This window comes from Fulmarus glacialis, unplaced genomic scaffold, assembly GCF_000690835.1.
Source record: "Fulmarus glacialis isolate BGI_N327 unplaced genomic scaffold, ASM69083v1 scaffold46935, whole genome shotgun sequence".
Lineage (NCBI taxonomy): Eukaryota > Metazoa > Chordata > Aves > Procellariiformes > Procellariidae > Fulmarus > Fulmarus glacialis.
In genome coordinates this window covers 1-15518 of record NW_009213265.1, presented here as the reverse complement: position 1 = coordinate 15518, position 15518 = coordinate 1, and the positions used below count along the sequence as shown (strand labels likewise).

Here is a 15518-nt window from a genome sequence, read left to right as displayed (position 1 = left end):
AAAGAGACATCCAAAAGAGAAAGAAATTAATGAACTGTTGACACTTTTTGATCCTGTGGCTTTCTAGAAGATCTCTGAAGTATCAATGACTTAGAATTAACTATTAGAACAAAAATAGAGTTACTTTGCATTATAAGTGTGCAGTTAGGACTAGGCCTTCACTATAGTGGTTCTGATGTCAGGTAATGGCTAAGGTCAAGCAATTCTGCTGTGGTATTACAAAATACCTCAAGTATTCATGTAGAACTTGTAACAGAGAAATTAATGGCTATTGTGTATTCTGGGCAAATGGTAAAATAATCTCAGTGGTTCTAGATTGCTGACAGAGGTGGAAGTAATGTGCTTCACATGATTCCCTAAGCATTAATCACATACTTCAAGGTATAGTTTTCTCTGTACAAGTCTGATTGGAAGAGAAATCAAAAGTTTTAAAATCCAGAATGAGGAAAAAAAAGTACAAGTACTTCAGTTCCCCTTACAGCACTGCACACGTGGCTGAGTGCATTAGTGCCTCGGAAGCAGCATGTGCAGGCTGGGCATAGAGTAGCTGATGGCATCCTGATGCAGTTGGTGTGGCAAATGTCTGTATTCAGGGGAATAAAGCTGGAAATTATTCTGTAAAATACTGTACTTGGCAGTGGTGGAAAGCAGAGCTTTCCTTGAAACACCTATTTTATTCCAGCTACCATTAGAGAATGGCACTTTCTGTATGGCAGGCACGTGGCTTTAAGTGTTACGCCATACTTGTTGCTGCTTCTGGGATTACCCGTGAAAACGGACTGTACCAGGTCATATTCAGACTATCAAATAGTCAGGGCCATGAATGTAGAGAGGACTCTGCAATTAATATGACCCAGGCCAGAAGATGGAGGGCCACAGCTTCTACAAATGCACAGTGTGGGACAGCTGCACGTACCTGCTGGTGACCAGTACCAATGCTGTGCCTGGGTCGAGTTTGCATGGAGCAGCTTGCCTTGGGTGGGATTACAGACAGAACACAAACCTTAGTTTATGACTTTACACTTATCTTGTAAGTACAGAAGAGATGAATTAATGCAAACTAATTTCATAGTCAGCTGTTCAGTGCGAGGGAACTGCTTTTTACTTGAAGTTTGCTAAGATGTCACTGAAAATGTTCAGAAAGAGGTGCGCATGATGATCCTTAAAGATCAATGTTGGACGAAAACGAATCGATCTGTCGCCACAGCCTCCCAGCACAACACCTAAAATGAGAACAGAAGAGGTCCTCTAGTCATTTCCATCTTTGCCAAACACCCAGAAAATGCAGGTCCCCGAATGAGGTTCACCTCACTGTGGAGGGTCAACAGAAGCTCCCCAAATCACTGCTAACCACACAACGATACAGCACGTAGTCAGTGGTGCAAGGGGCCTCAAGCATCACAGCAGCTCAGAAGAACACTGTGGGTGCCTGTAGCTGTTCTGTAAAACACTTGGAATGTTGGGACTAATCCCAACATCAGTGGTAAGACTCCATCCAGCGCAGAGCTCGGACAGCATCTGAGACTTCAAAGCTGCAATACTCTACTGGTTAAGTACCTCAACGCCAGAGCAAGACACAGTAGGTTTCTTTGCAATTACTTCGTTTTTAATTACAAAAAGTTAAAATATCTCAGTGCTGGCAAACTTCTTCCTGCAGTACTTTAAATGCATGGTATTTTTTTTACCCCAAAATCAATTAATTCTTTGAAATGTTTGTGGGCAATGAAAATCTGTACCATTGAGCTGAGCTTACCTTGCCTCTAAGCATAGCCTTGGTTTACCATAAAACAAACCACTTGCCTTCTCTCCCTGCTGGCTTAGTTTCCAAGAACAAAAAAACATCAGTGTCTTTTACATTCTAAAATTTTGGTTTCACAATAGTTTAGATGCATCATGCCTGCTGCTTTCAAGAGAGATGAGTGACAGCAAAAACTGACAGCAGCAAACGCAGGGCCCCCACACAGTTAAATTCAGAGAGAATGTCAGGCTTCAGATCACGAGGTTCCCCTCCTGATACCTGGGCTTGTCTACAGCTGGGTAAGAGTTCTGTGCTAAAAGAGGGATGTAGTTGTAGATCTGTGCCTATTTTAGGCAACTCATCATATTTCATTATTAGGTATTCCATAAAATTAATAGTTTTTCTCCCTGTGTTTTCCCGAGTGACAGTTACATAAACTTTCTTCTAATTTTCCTGATCTGTTTCTAGACGTAAGCTATGCCTAGGTGCACCTAAGGTCACTGCAGAGGAATATGAAAGTGATGTCACAAAAACTCATGCCCTACATAGCTCTCTTCCAGTAAGATTTCCAACGTTGGACCTATAGAGAAAGGTAAATGTACACACCATGCAATGGACTGGTCTGATGTCTCTGAAAATACAAGTATTTCCAGAAAGGTCTAAATACAGCTTTGTTCATAATTTCACTTCTGTCCTCTGATTTTGTAGTACACATATACCATATGAATAAGGAAAATCTAAAGCATTACCTATGCTACTGTTTGTCATTTGAAGCTAATCCACACACAAACTTTCTTACCTTTGTTTCTGGCTATTGTAATTAACTTGTTTCTAGTTGCATCGTTTGGAGTGTCAAACGAACAGAATGTTCCTCTTCCTCTCACTCTGCTGATAAGATGAGGGTAACGAGCCTGCAAAGAGAGGTAAGGAAGTATGCATGAGCTACTGCAACAGAGGGCACCTGGTGGCAAGCTCTGCTCTGCCAGGCATTCTGCCACATGGAAACCCTGCTGCTTCCCTCCCTTCTGGTGGAGCAGAGCTATTGCACGGGCTGGATTTCTCTGATAACCTCGTGTCTATTGCACCTCGTGTCCTGTTCACCCCTTTCTGACAATGGTCTCAATAGCCATAGCGTGCAGAGCCCAACAGCAGGCAGGCTCCCTCCTCACAAAGCAAACATCTGAGCAGGCAGTGAGAATGAGTTTGCAGCCCTGAGCTGGGTCAAGCAAAATCTTACTTGGAGCCTCCCGAAGCGAGCGTAAAGCACCTTGCATCTAAAATGCACTACAGGAAAACCCGAGCATAAGTAATCTGGAATGGGGCTAGAAACCAGCTCATTCTTATGCTGCACTAAGACACTTGCTAGTATTATCTGCTTCACGTACTATCAGTTACAATCCTCATCTTTTATAAGAGTAACCTTTTTTGGATAGTACTAGTTGTATTCTGAATGCCTGGCTGATTTTTCTTCTCCTGTGGGGCTCCATAGTTGAAGCTGTGATGAATTTCTCTTAGTCAAGTGAGGGAAAGCTACAATTTCCTTGTTTCAACAGCCCAACAGAATTGTAACAAAAAGTGCTTTCCTTTAAAAAGAACTTCTGGGACAATGAAATGCTAGCTGCTTGTGATAACAGAGACTTCTAGCAAAATAATTTAACTAGCTGCAATTCATACCTTCAGATATTTTGGGGGTCACCCTCTATTTTGGATTAAGCTACATAAACCCAGCATCCTTACGTCAGTAAAAGAAAGTTTACTTCAGTTCAAAATGGGACACAGTTATTCAGACTTGCATTGAAGTACCTAAACCAGCAAGTTATGATTATGGTCTAGTCCTCAGCTGGAGTTCCTCAGTCCAAGTGTTTAAACTGGATTAGGTCTGATACTACCTGATCAGCAAATGTCTCCTCCTTATCTATAATCCTTCCAGACATTTACCTGTAAATCCAGCAGCCCAGTCAGTAGTGCTTTCCCGGCGTGGGTTGCATTGTTTAGAAGGTCTTCTCTTTTAATAACCTTAATGACTTCAGCAAGCATAAGGTTCTTGGATGGATCTCCAAGCCAGGTATTAAAAATCCGATAGGGCTTGGGGAAGGGTGGAAAGAGAGTTGTGGAACATGTTAACAGGCAAATCACTATAATAAAGAAAAGCAAGCCATCAAACTGGTAATGCAAACATCTGGAGTATGAAAAAGCATGCACTAATCTCACCAACCCCCTTGTTTTGAACAGAAACAAAGGGCAACTACTTCATGCTACAAATTTAGTGCATTCTGTCTTGCTGCTCTGACATCTCATTGAAACATGGCTATAGATGACACAGAAATCAGCATCATCTATTCGGCTTTTACATTCAAGTTTTATGTTCTCCCCCTTAATTTTTTTTTCATTTATTACATCTAACGTCATAAAGTCAAAGAAGAAATGAACAGAAACAAAGGGCAACTACTTCATGCTACAAATTTAGTGCATTCTGTCTTGCTGCTCTGACATCTCATTGAAACATGGCTATAGATGACACAGAAATCAGCATCATCTATTCGGCTTTTACATTCAAGTTTTATGTTCTCCCCCTTAATTTTTTTTTCATTTATTACATCTAACGTCATAAAGTCAAAGAAGAAATCTTGCTGACAGAATTTGTAATGCTGACATACAAGCTCTGAAGACACCAAGTTGCCCTCTGGAAAAAGGTGTCAGTTTGTGGTTGGATTTTGTACTGAAGGTTAGTTCATTAGGCTAAACCCAGTTCCCCACCTCCTTCCCACCATGACTGACAGCAACTGGAATAAAAGTGAAGAAGTGACAACAACTTTTGTGTAAGCACAAAGCAAGTATCTATGAAATAGCAGCTCCATCTAGCTGAACCTGCATTACTGAAGGAAAGCTTGTCTCTTCCATGGACAGTTACTCATGAATGGGCCACCACTGAAAATCTTACAGCATTTGGCCTGAACTCCTCTTTGTGGAAAAATCCTCCTGTCATCATCTTCTTACTGAATGTTACCACATCAGCTGGGTCATCCAGGCCCCAATGTTCATGTGCCCAAAATTTTCCTGTGCAGCCACCTCCTGTCTGCACCTCATCCACCAAGAACGCACAACCATGCTGCAGAGACAGATGGAAAGAGCAGGGAACATGAGTCCGCATTTCCAAAACAAAAATATCTCCCTTAGTGAACAGCCAATTACATGCAACATCCCCCCCATACCAATGCCACTCACTGTGCATTAGATTTCACAGTTAAAAATTCAGCTATTTTTTCAGAAAGGCACTAGAAACATATATTCTACCGAAATTCACAAACAAAGCACATGTAAATTTTGTATGGTCTTGAACATTTCTAGAGGAGATCTGAAAACATCTGGGAGGAGTCTGGGTGGCATTTTCAAAGCCTCTGAGGGAAGCAGAACGTCATTTTTAGGAGTTTTGTTTGTTTTAAATAAGAAGTCTCTGCCTCCAATCTGAGTCAGGCATTTGTGGCATAAAGGCAATACCAGCAGCATGATCTGTTCAGTCTAGGGGCCTAAAATGATCCTGGACGAGCTGCCTTTTCAGATGAGTCTGCTGAAAGAGCTACTCATTTTAGCTGGCAACATGGTTTTTTCATGCAAAGGACTACTTTGTTGAAACTTTGGGACAGCTGTATCACAATATTGTAGTTAAAAACAATTGGTAAGTACTTTTGGCAGCATCTCGTTTTAGACAAGGCAAACCTTTTCATTTCGTTATTTACTATATCACCCTTGCATGAGCAGCTGTTAACAGTGGGAAAAGCTGCTTTTTCTCATGGCAGAACAGAATTTTCCAAATGTCACCTATGCTCCTCTCTGTAAGCACACAAATGTTTTGATGGTGAAAAAAGCATGGAGTAGGTCTTACTGAGAGTCATCACTTCCAAACACGTAACTTCACATTCCAAGTATCAAGACATACGTCCTTTTCATTGTTTTATTGGAACATCAGCACTTATGGTTGGACTCAATTTGTGTTTCACCTTTTTTTTTTTTCAATTAAAAACAAGTATGTCAACAAAAAATTACCCTTTTCCAAACCTGCCTCTTCTGAAATTGTTTGAACCCCCTCAACAAATGGGCATTATCATTTAAAGAACACTACTGCGAAATCCATAGTTAATGAATCAGAGTAATTTCTCTCTCACATAGACATTAGAAGAAAATTTATTGGACTGAGGAAACCACCAGATGTGCATCAAATGGAAGAGAAAATACCGTGCTGACAAGGGGTTGCTTGTATCTGAACACAGGTACATAACTACCCCAACTGCTGCTGAGGCCTGTGGAGCTCTCAGAGTGCCTGCGGGGGGGTGGGGGGGAAGGCCTCTGGAGACAACAAGGATTTGCAGGTTTAGCTATCACTGAGTGAACAGCAAAATATTTGATTACCTTTCTGGCAATATCCCGTAGCTTCCTGAAGAAGTCATCTGAAGCATGATTGTCCCCACCCTCTGACTGTATTGGTTCTATAATGATCCCAGCCACAATCTTCTTCTTTTTCCTGTACTTTACAATCAGGTCTTCCACCTGTAAATCAAACGTTTATGGTACATTCTTCTTTCAGGACATTGGCACATTTCCTCCCAGAAAGATTAAATCTCAGCAACAGAACTTCAACTTTTCGTAGACATTCCCAGCTATAAAGATGTCAGGAAGTGCAAGGAATTAACAGGTAATTCCTCCAGGATTTAACACTGCCCTCTTGTTCGTGAATAATGCTTAAGTCTAAATCGTATCCTAAACACATTGTAACTAGTCGCACATTTATCTACAATGGTGTGAAAGCTCTAGCAAATTTCAGCTGAAAGTATGGTGGAAACCACTGTAGCTTGCTATGCCATTGCTGTCATTCCACCTAAGCAATATAGAAGAAAACAGATTTTGCATCAGAAAACAAAACTCGGCTAATGTATTAAAGAAAGTAATCTGGTAAATTTGCTTTTTCTAGTCACCCACTTCAGATACTTTAAAATTAATCAGATGAAATAGTGCAGAAATCCTGTTGCTGATAAAGGGCTTACAAAGAAATTTTAATTAACCTTGTAGTGCTAGTTGCTGCAATTAGTAGAGTCATTTGTACTTGAAATACCACTTCCGGCTTTCAGGGCCCACAACCTCTGTAGGCTGTATAAAGCAATCATTTCCAAAGGGTCCCAGTAAGCCAATTCGCAGACTTTCAAAGAAAGTGTTTGGCTTTTTATTTTGTTTTTTTAAAATAACAGCTTCAAGTCTGTGGATTGATTTTTTGCATCACCCCCCCCAAAGTTATTGTGGAGCAAACACAGGGAAGCAATTTGCTATGCTTTCTGTTTTCTCTGAAGTTAGGCAGGTTTGAATAAGAAGTCTCTTCGATCCAGTCTGCAGAGCCATCCAGAGGCTGCTGTGTCCCTTCGGCACCCCACGGCCCACTCCTCTGTAGTCGGTTACGGTGCTCCAGATCGCGCACTATTTCGGTTCCAGTCGCAGGGCACACTACGCCTTGCTCCCCCCACCGGCACTCAAGACTGAGACCTGGCAAGTGACAGATCCTGGATCCCAGTCAGCCCAACAGGGAACCCCATGGTTCTGGTACCTGGAGAGAGTTTGCCTCCCTTAGACTCTGTTCTGCCCACCTTTCCTTTCTCCTGGGCTAGGGAAGGCACAGAGTCCCTGCCCAGTCACTCCCTGCAGCCACAGGCAGGATCAGAGCTTTATGCCAGAAGGCTACCACAGAAAAGCTGAAAAACCTCTTTGCAGAGGATTATGCACCTGTGCTCTCTCTTAGTCCATGTCCCTTTGCAACATCTGGCAGACAAGTTCACTGTGATATAACAAATTTCTCCTGCATGTGAAATTTCACTTTGGTATGATTCATGTAGACCTCTAATTCACAGTAAGTTGGCTGTTCTTCTGAAAGGCAGGGACAAACTTCTGACCGTAAACAACAGTGAATGCTGTTTTAATCACATGCTGTTCCAATCCCTGAAAACATTCTTTTCGTGAAAAGCAGCTAATCCTACTAACACTATTCATTATTTCAAAACAAATTGAATTTTTTACCTCCTCTAAACAACGGGCTTCTTCCTGTTGGTTCTCCTTCACAAAGTCTTCCAGAGGATACTTTAGCCTTGGAAATGGAGCAATAGGCCAGTCCAGGGATGGAATGTCCAATTTGTGAATTGCTTTAGAGTGAGTTGTAGCTAAGCAACCTAAACTCAGAAAAGCAAAAATTAAAATAACACCTGTCTAGGAACAATACAGGAAAAAAGTTACCAAGAGGTGAAAAATTGCCTGACACCAGGACTGTAGAATTCTCTTAACTGCTCTATCTTTCTACTTTATTTTCTGAAATACTGGGTAATTGGATTTAGTCAAGCTTAAGTGGATTTCTCTAGCTTTTAAGCATCAGTTTCCACAGGCACTGTTCCAGAAGAACAGGATAACCTCTGTCGATCTGAACAGGTTGCTCAGACGAGATGGGCTTCACCTGTCCAGAGACAACTGCTCGCAAAGCTCAGAATTACAGCACTCTTGGGTAACATGTTTAGAACAGGGATTGAGCCGATATAACATGGTAAAAATGAGTGACATCTCGTTTGTATATTGTGGTGATTTTACCCCAGGAGTTAGATTTTTACTAGTATAGACGGGAAACCTTGGATTCAGAATGAAAATAAGAGAGCCTCTGAAAATAAATTTTCAAAAAATATAAAATTAATTTCCACTGTCACTCAAATATTCTGTTTCAGTACTGGTGGGGCTTCCAAGGCAAACCTTCCACAAACGTACAGCTTCTCCACTGGTACTATGTGTCTAAGGAAGAAAACACTTCAGAAACTACAGTGAGATGACAGCTTACGGCAGCGGCTGGGAGGAGGGAAGGGAAAGGGAGGTGTTGCCAGCAGCGCTTTGCTTACCCAGGGTCCTTCCGTGGAAGCCGCCCATGAAGGAGAGCATGGCGTAGTCGGGGCAGCCGGGGGGCTGCAAGCAGAGCAGACAGGCGGGCAGTCAGCGTGCGGTGCTGCGGGCAGGTGGCCCTGCCGCCGCGCAGCTGCGGGCGCCTGACGCAACCCAGACACGAGCCCACGGCCAGAGCACGATGGGATGGCTGGGTCCAAGCTGCTGCCTCTCGCAGCATGCTGAGCGTTTTCCTCTTCAACCATCAGGCACCGCAAATTGTTATATTTACCCAGTTAAACAAGCACGTTGGTCGTCCCCTAAAATGTAGGGGGACCTGCACTGACCTCCTAAAATACATCATTAATACTAATGAATACTTGGCAATTTATACTGTTATCATAATATCACTTCACACACGAGCTCACAGAAAGGCTGAACAAAAAAGCCCCTTTTTGTACAAACTATGAGCACGTGTGTCCGGGGTGGCCGAGCCCAGGGATGGCCTCGGGGGTTCCGCAAAGAGGCCAGGGCTGCCTCGTGCCAGCTGCCCCGTGCCTTCCTGATGACTCGCTGTACCAAGAATGAGAAGGAGCCATGACGAAAAACATGCAAACTGTATACTACTGGAATTTAATAAAAGGATATACTTGGGCTAACCCCCCCACCCCCTCTAAAACTACGAATTCTCTTTCTTTGTGCCTCTCTCTTATCCTGCAAGTGAGAGGACTGTCGCCACTTACACACTCCGTTTACACCTTTAGTCTTGTACCCCACACTCAGCTACAGGGTCAAGGCTCCAATATTTGTAACTGGATTCTGGAGGATCCCCCCCAAAAGGGGGACTGGAGTTGCCCTCTCAAATCTATCCCCTCCCCCAACTGTAAAGAGAACTCAGACAATTAGCTCAAAGAGGAATCCTAATGTTTAGATAGCTAAACAAAAAGTGATCATTAGTTTTACAAGTCTTTGGTCATCTTATAAAATTCCTGCTCCTTCAGGTCATGATGTGCCATCCTCTTATTTGTATTGGCACAGCCATCTCTCTGACCATGCTGTAAGCAACATCAGAGAACTTAAAAAATAATTCTGAAGACAAACAAAACAGAACAAAACCCCCCTATAAGAACCCTCGTCATTTTTAAGCCAAGTAAGTTCCCTAATCCCCTGTGAATTAATTGAATGCTTGTCACTACAGAAGTGCTAAAGATCAGGTTGGGACCAGCAGGTTATTAATTTCTAACATGTTTATCTCGAAGAAGAGATTAAATACTCTGTTTTTTGCTATTGTTGCAAGTCAAGATTTGTGACTGGCAAGAGCAAGACAACCTCGGTTGAAGGTGAGCAGGGCTTCAGAGGTTTATCAGCTGCATCTCAATTTCCTCATCCTGCCTGTTGTTAACATTTAGTCAGTCAAATTTTAACCAACCCCTTGATCGGTTTTAAGCTATAAAATCAGAACTTCTGAAAAAAATTAGAAGGTCAGCTGTTATTATTTGTAAACTTTTCCATGTATTAATGCTCTCTGTGGACCCATCCATCATGTGGGCCCCCCTCTAGCAAATGATGTGTCATGAAAACAGGGAGATCTTCCCAAGATTCAAGGATGCAAAAGAATACAAGCAGCAGGTTTTCATATTTGTTGGGAGCAGTTTGTATTTCACCACTTCGTAAATTTACAAAACCGAGATTCCACTTCAGAGATAGTAAACCAAATTTTTCCTCCCAATCTTCCCTTATAAACCCAAGCCAATGGTACATCTGGAGGGGTGGTAAAGAACGAATGTTACCTGGTTAATCATGCAAGATTCCAGTTCCTCTTTGGTGACATTATTATGGCCCCTCTCCTTGTTCTGGAAAAAAAAAACCCAAACAAATCAACCCAACAGATAGTTTTCCCATAGTTGTAACCAATGCATTTATGGCTGAACCACAAATTAGTAATGCTGGTATTCCCAGCTAGAGCCAATGAAGACACTGACTGTGGCTCTTACATACTGACTGCTATCCACATTTTCTTTATTTCCTTTTCTTTACAATTTCTAAAGTTGTGCCAATATAAAGTGAAAGCTTAGATGAAGACTTTTTAATAAAGATTTTATACTAGGTTGAATATAAATAACATCATGAAAAAGACAACCTCCAAGCCTTACTTTGTTTTACAGTAACAGTTCTGATGATAAGTAAATACTCATTTCTACCTCTAAACCTACAAAAACCATCTTAATATTTTACTCACTCTGTACCACATAAATATTGCTTTAAAGGCATTTTCATTAGAGCAGGATCCGCAAGACATGGTGATCACCTGTGGCAGGCCCTTAGGAGCCACCTGTCAATGGAGACAGAAAATTACTCCAAAATATTAAGCACAAGTATAGTGCACAGTGATGATAATAATGATCAGTCCTTAACATCATGAGCTTCAGTATAATGGGAGACCAACCGTGCCTAGGATGAGGAAAGCCAATTTCAACTGCAGCTGAGAGGGCTCAACTCAGTTTCCGTCCCAAGGATCGTCAAATTTAAATCAAGACAAACAGAAGCCACTTATTCCACTGTCTCTTATGAAAGCACAGTGAACAGAAGTTAGTGAAAATGTGTTTTCTCATCAGTTCTTGAATCCAGAATGAAAGAGGCAGTATCTGTGCAGAGCAGACATGTCACCCTCTCACATTCAGCTGTCAAGTCAGGGAGAAAGGTTTGATCTCATTACTTGCAGTGGGAAGGCAGGTGGACAGTCAGCTAACCTGTAATGTTCCTTATTAAAATCCGTAACATCCCTTGATATGCCCGTGTCCCTAAACACAGAACATGGTAACTCATCACTGCTATCTCAAACTTACTGATAACAAAGATTCCTTCAGTCTTTCCGCAAAGTTCTCTGGAGGTAAAATCCCTAGGGCAGGTCTGTTGATAAAAGTGCTCTACAAAGACAAAGGAAGAGAAATTGTTAGGTTTCACTATCACATGAAAAATACCATGTTGGTATCAAGGCAGTTACATTTTATTCTAATTACAAATACCAGCCAGAAATTTGTAGCCATGGCACAAGGAGTTTTAAAACTAGGGAATTATATTCATGTCTTAGAATATGTTTTTCTGTCTAATCCTTAATACTTTATTCTTGCAGGACACCTTAGAAAAGGTGCATGCTAACCGATACTGACATTTCCTCTTCAATATTGCCGTTTTAGTTGCTCTATCTCCATTTTCCTTATACACAGGAAATACACTTTAAAATCTTAATTACTTGCCTTCAGTTTGAGTAGCTAAATCTAAATTCAATTAGGACAGCAGCACGTTCTTCCTTACTGAGCTTCAAGACAGACCATTTCACAACACTGTGGTTATAAACATCCTCCAGATACTATTACAATGGGATTGGGGGGAACAAGACAAAGGTGAACTTAAAGGATAGGGGCTACATCTGAGAAAGAAACACACATGCAAGGATCAGCAACGCAACACTCCAGTAACATAGATTCCTGACAAAAAATTTGTGCACACAGGCATGCTGTGTCCCTTCTAGACTCCTCTGACATGTCCAGTAACGGGCAGTGCAGTGAGGAGATCGGTGAGAAGCTACCCTGTGTGTTACTACCTCACTACGCAGCAACACACGTTTAATCAAGCTCAAGAACATTGACCATGATATATCCAGACATGTTGGTGAAATTCCTTTTCAACTGTGTACTGTTCTCATGAAGGCTGCTGATTTGCAGGTAAATATTTTCTGTTTTAGAGCCTTCAGTTTGCACAGTCACCCTTCTCAGTGCCTCAGCCTGAATTACAGGTACGTTCTTTATTGTGCATTACAACAGCAGATTTCTAGCTTCCCAGTTTTCTCCTTTCCATTTCCTGATGGAGGTCTGACATGGACCAGGAGACATTTATGCTGAAATAGTCTTCATGGATGCGATCTCTCCTAACAGTGGTATTCCACAGCCTACCGGGAAACTACCTGGTTGAACTCATGTCTGCTTCCCAGAATTCTTTTCTCTAACCATTCCCTCTCCCTGTCTGTCAGCAGAACTGAATCTGTGCTGCTGCAAGAGCCTTGGCAATCACAGGAGTGACTACAGGAACGCAGCCTTCCCCTGCCTATGTGGAGGTTACTGAGAAGACGGAGCCAGGTTCCAGGCTTTTCAATGGGAAGATGAGAAGCAATGGGCATAAATCAAAACACGAGAGGTACTGATGTGGGTATAAGGAAAAGGTTTTTCACCAAGAGAACAGTAAAGCAGTGGAAAAGACTGCCCAAAGAGGCTGTGCAGTCTGCCTCCTTGGAGGTTTTCAAGATGCCAGACAAAGCCCTGAGCAACCCGGTCTGATCTCACAGCCGACCCTCTAAGCAGGAGGTTGGGCAAAAGACCCCGAGGTCCCTTCCAGCTTGAATTGTCCCTTTGGTCCTACAAACTGGCCTCATCAGGACTCACACCTTTGAGAAAGGTAATTTCGGTGTCAGGGAACAGCAGCTGGTGGGAATGCTGAGCCTGCTGCCCACACAGGTGTTTCTAAAGAGCGGCTCTGGAAAACCCCCTCAGTCTCCCCAGTCCACTAATGGAGATGAATTTGTCATGTTTATGCAATCAATTTAAATTAAGTGTCACGGATTAAAATTGAGTCATCATTGCTCTTAGTCTTTGTAGGTAATCTTATTTGATTCACAATGTGTGCTACTTTTTATTTTAAATTAAATCTGCTGAGAAAAGGACAAGCTGAATAAATTTGCCAACTGCAAAGCAGCATTATTTACCCTTTTTTTTTGTTCATTTGTTGTTTTTCGTGTTGTTGTTATAACAAGTCATCGTAGAAATTAAAGGCTGAGCTTCGATGACTTAAGTCTTTATGGGTCTCCAGAGGGGATGGACTGCATTTTCAGTGCAACCCAAGCTTGCACATTTATCAGCATCCTTCAATCTTTTTCCTCGATACAAGTACTCATTTATTCAGATGTGTGGACCACAGCAAGAGGTGTGAGTGGTCACACTGTACGTGTAAGAACACTTCATCAGAATTCTTAGGAAAAAACAAGTATCACACAAGATATAACAGAGTATAAGCTAGGACTTTGTAACTTCTACTAGTGTGTTACTTCCAAAACAATGTTTGTTTTAACAGACTCAAGCTTAAAAAAACCCCAAAAAACTAAGCAGTGTGTTACTGACAGATTAACACAAAGTTTTTTAGTACGTATGAGAAATCTTACTTGACTTTTTATCTCAGTTTAGAAGCACATTTTCATATAAAGTTAGAGACACGAGACCATAAATTTGTTGTGGATTTGATTATGGGCTGTCACAGTCAATTGACAACATTTGCCATTAAGCAGAAAGGTGTATTTTTCTTTTGTTTTTAATGAGATACTCAGTACTGAGAAAAACAGAACATTGACATCAAGCTGCTGCGGTCTCAAATGAACGGATGCGTATTCTGTTCTTCATAGCTGGCTATAAAGAGGGTACATGGAGCATTACAAACAAACCAAACCAAAAATCCCTACAGGAAAACACCGATCCCATCATTGACATTAAACAAGGGCCCTACCTCAGTGTGTGTTACTCAGAAAAAGTACTTTCACAATGAAGCTGGCACTTTGTCTGCAGTCAGACCCCAGCACGCGCTCCTGCCTGCAGCGAGGTTCGCACAAGTTCTGGCTCTTCACAGCTCTCTGGCCTTGGCACTGCAAAACTGACATCCCGCCTGCACTGTGCCCAGGCTAAAGCCTGCCAGAAATCCTAAGTGCGCAGTCAGGCGCAGACTAACAGGTTTAGTGCCACCCTCTCCACTGAATTAGTGCAGGTTTCAGAAATTGGAACAGGGTACCAATAACATCTTTGACGCTTATATGTGGGAGTGGGGGGGCCTGGTTGCACCATTCATTTTGGACTTCGGAAGCAGTTCCTTTTACTGCAGGCTTCTAGCTGGCAGCCTCTTAACCTCCCTTTTCCAGTGGACGAATTAGCAACTGCCACCAGACAATAGGGTTTTTTGGTTTTGGTTTTTTGTTGGCTTTGGGGTTTCTTGGGGGTTTTGTTTGTTGGTTTGTTTTTAAAATCTGACTTTGCCTACTGCTGCCGTTATAATGAAGGTATTGTTATCTCCTCAGAATAATTTTTACAAGTTAATATAAGTATTTAGAAATACTAATGCTTTTGTGATACCTGGATCTGCCTTTGATAACTCCAGCATTTCTAGCTCCAGTGTTTTTTTAAAAACTCGATGTATTTTAGTTCTGGGGAAGGCAGAATTTCTCATCCTAAAGAAATGAGAACTCCATAAAGCAAATCAGCCCAGGGAACTCAAATGTCTGCACTTCTTTGACATGCTGGCTCAGGATGTACACTCTGCTGGAGTAAGCCAGCAAGCTTTTTAGGAAGGGAAATGCAGGTATGAGAGGGAACTGGCCCACGCTTGAGCTATGCCCTTGCAGGCAGCGTGGACACTCGTTAGTGGTTTGCAGAACCAGGGGCTCAATCACTAAAGTCAGTACAAGCAACAAGGATCTACTGATGTGCAGTCAAAAGCCAGTGAGCTCAGTTTATCCATGTACTATATACATAAGCTACCGTGCCAAAAAAACTTACAGTTTAAAAAACTGCACAAAATCATTATAGAATCCCAAACTTCTGTCCAAGCAGTGAAAAAATGAAGCTTGAAATAGAATGTAAGTTCATTTCAACAGCTTCTGTAATTTAATCCAGGTTATTTCCAATCACTATCAGTATACTGTTAGGGAAAACAGGAAGATACTTTATTTAAGAAACAGTTATTTTGTTTTGAAATAATCCTGTTGCTCTAGTCTAATGATTTTAATTTTTCAAGGACATATCAGTGGTTTAGTCAACTTAGGGCTTAGGAGATGGGAACCAGCCACTACCCT

General features: G+C 41.9%; 1 protein-coding gene across 1 annotated transcript; it reads right to left on the bottom strand.

The window, feature by feature from the left end:
- Window positions 1–800: 800 nt before the first annotated feature.
- ABAT (4-aminobutyrate aminotransferase) lies at window positions 801–11559 on the bottom strand (the record flags this gene model as incomplete). Its single annotated transcript, XM_009578128.1, has 10 exons — window positions 801–1223; window positions 2538–2649; window positions 3677–3823; window positions 4680–4847; window positions 6146–6283; window positions 7796–7944; window positions 8653–8716; window positions 10423–10485; window positions 10872–10964; window positions 11479–11559. Coding segments are annotated over 10 exons (1137 nt in total), but the record flags the coding sequence as incomplete, so codon positions are not given.
- Window positions 11560–15518: the final 3959 nt, after the last annotated feature.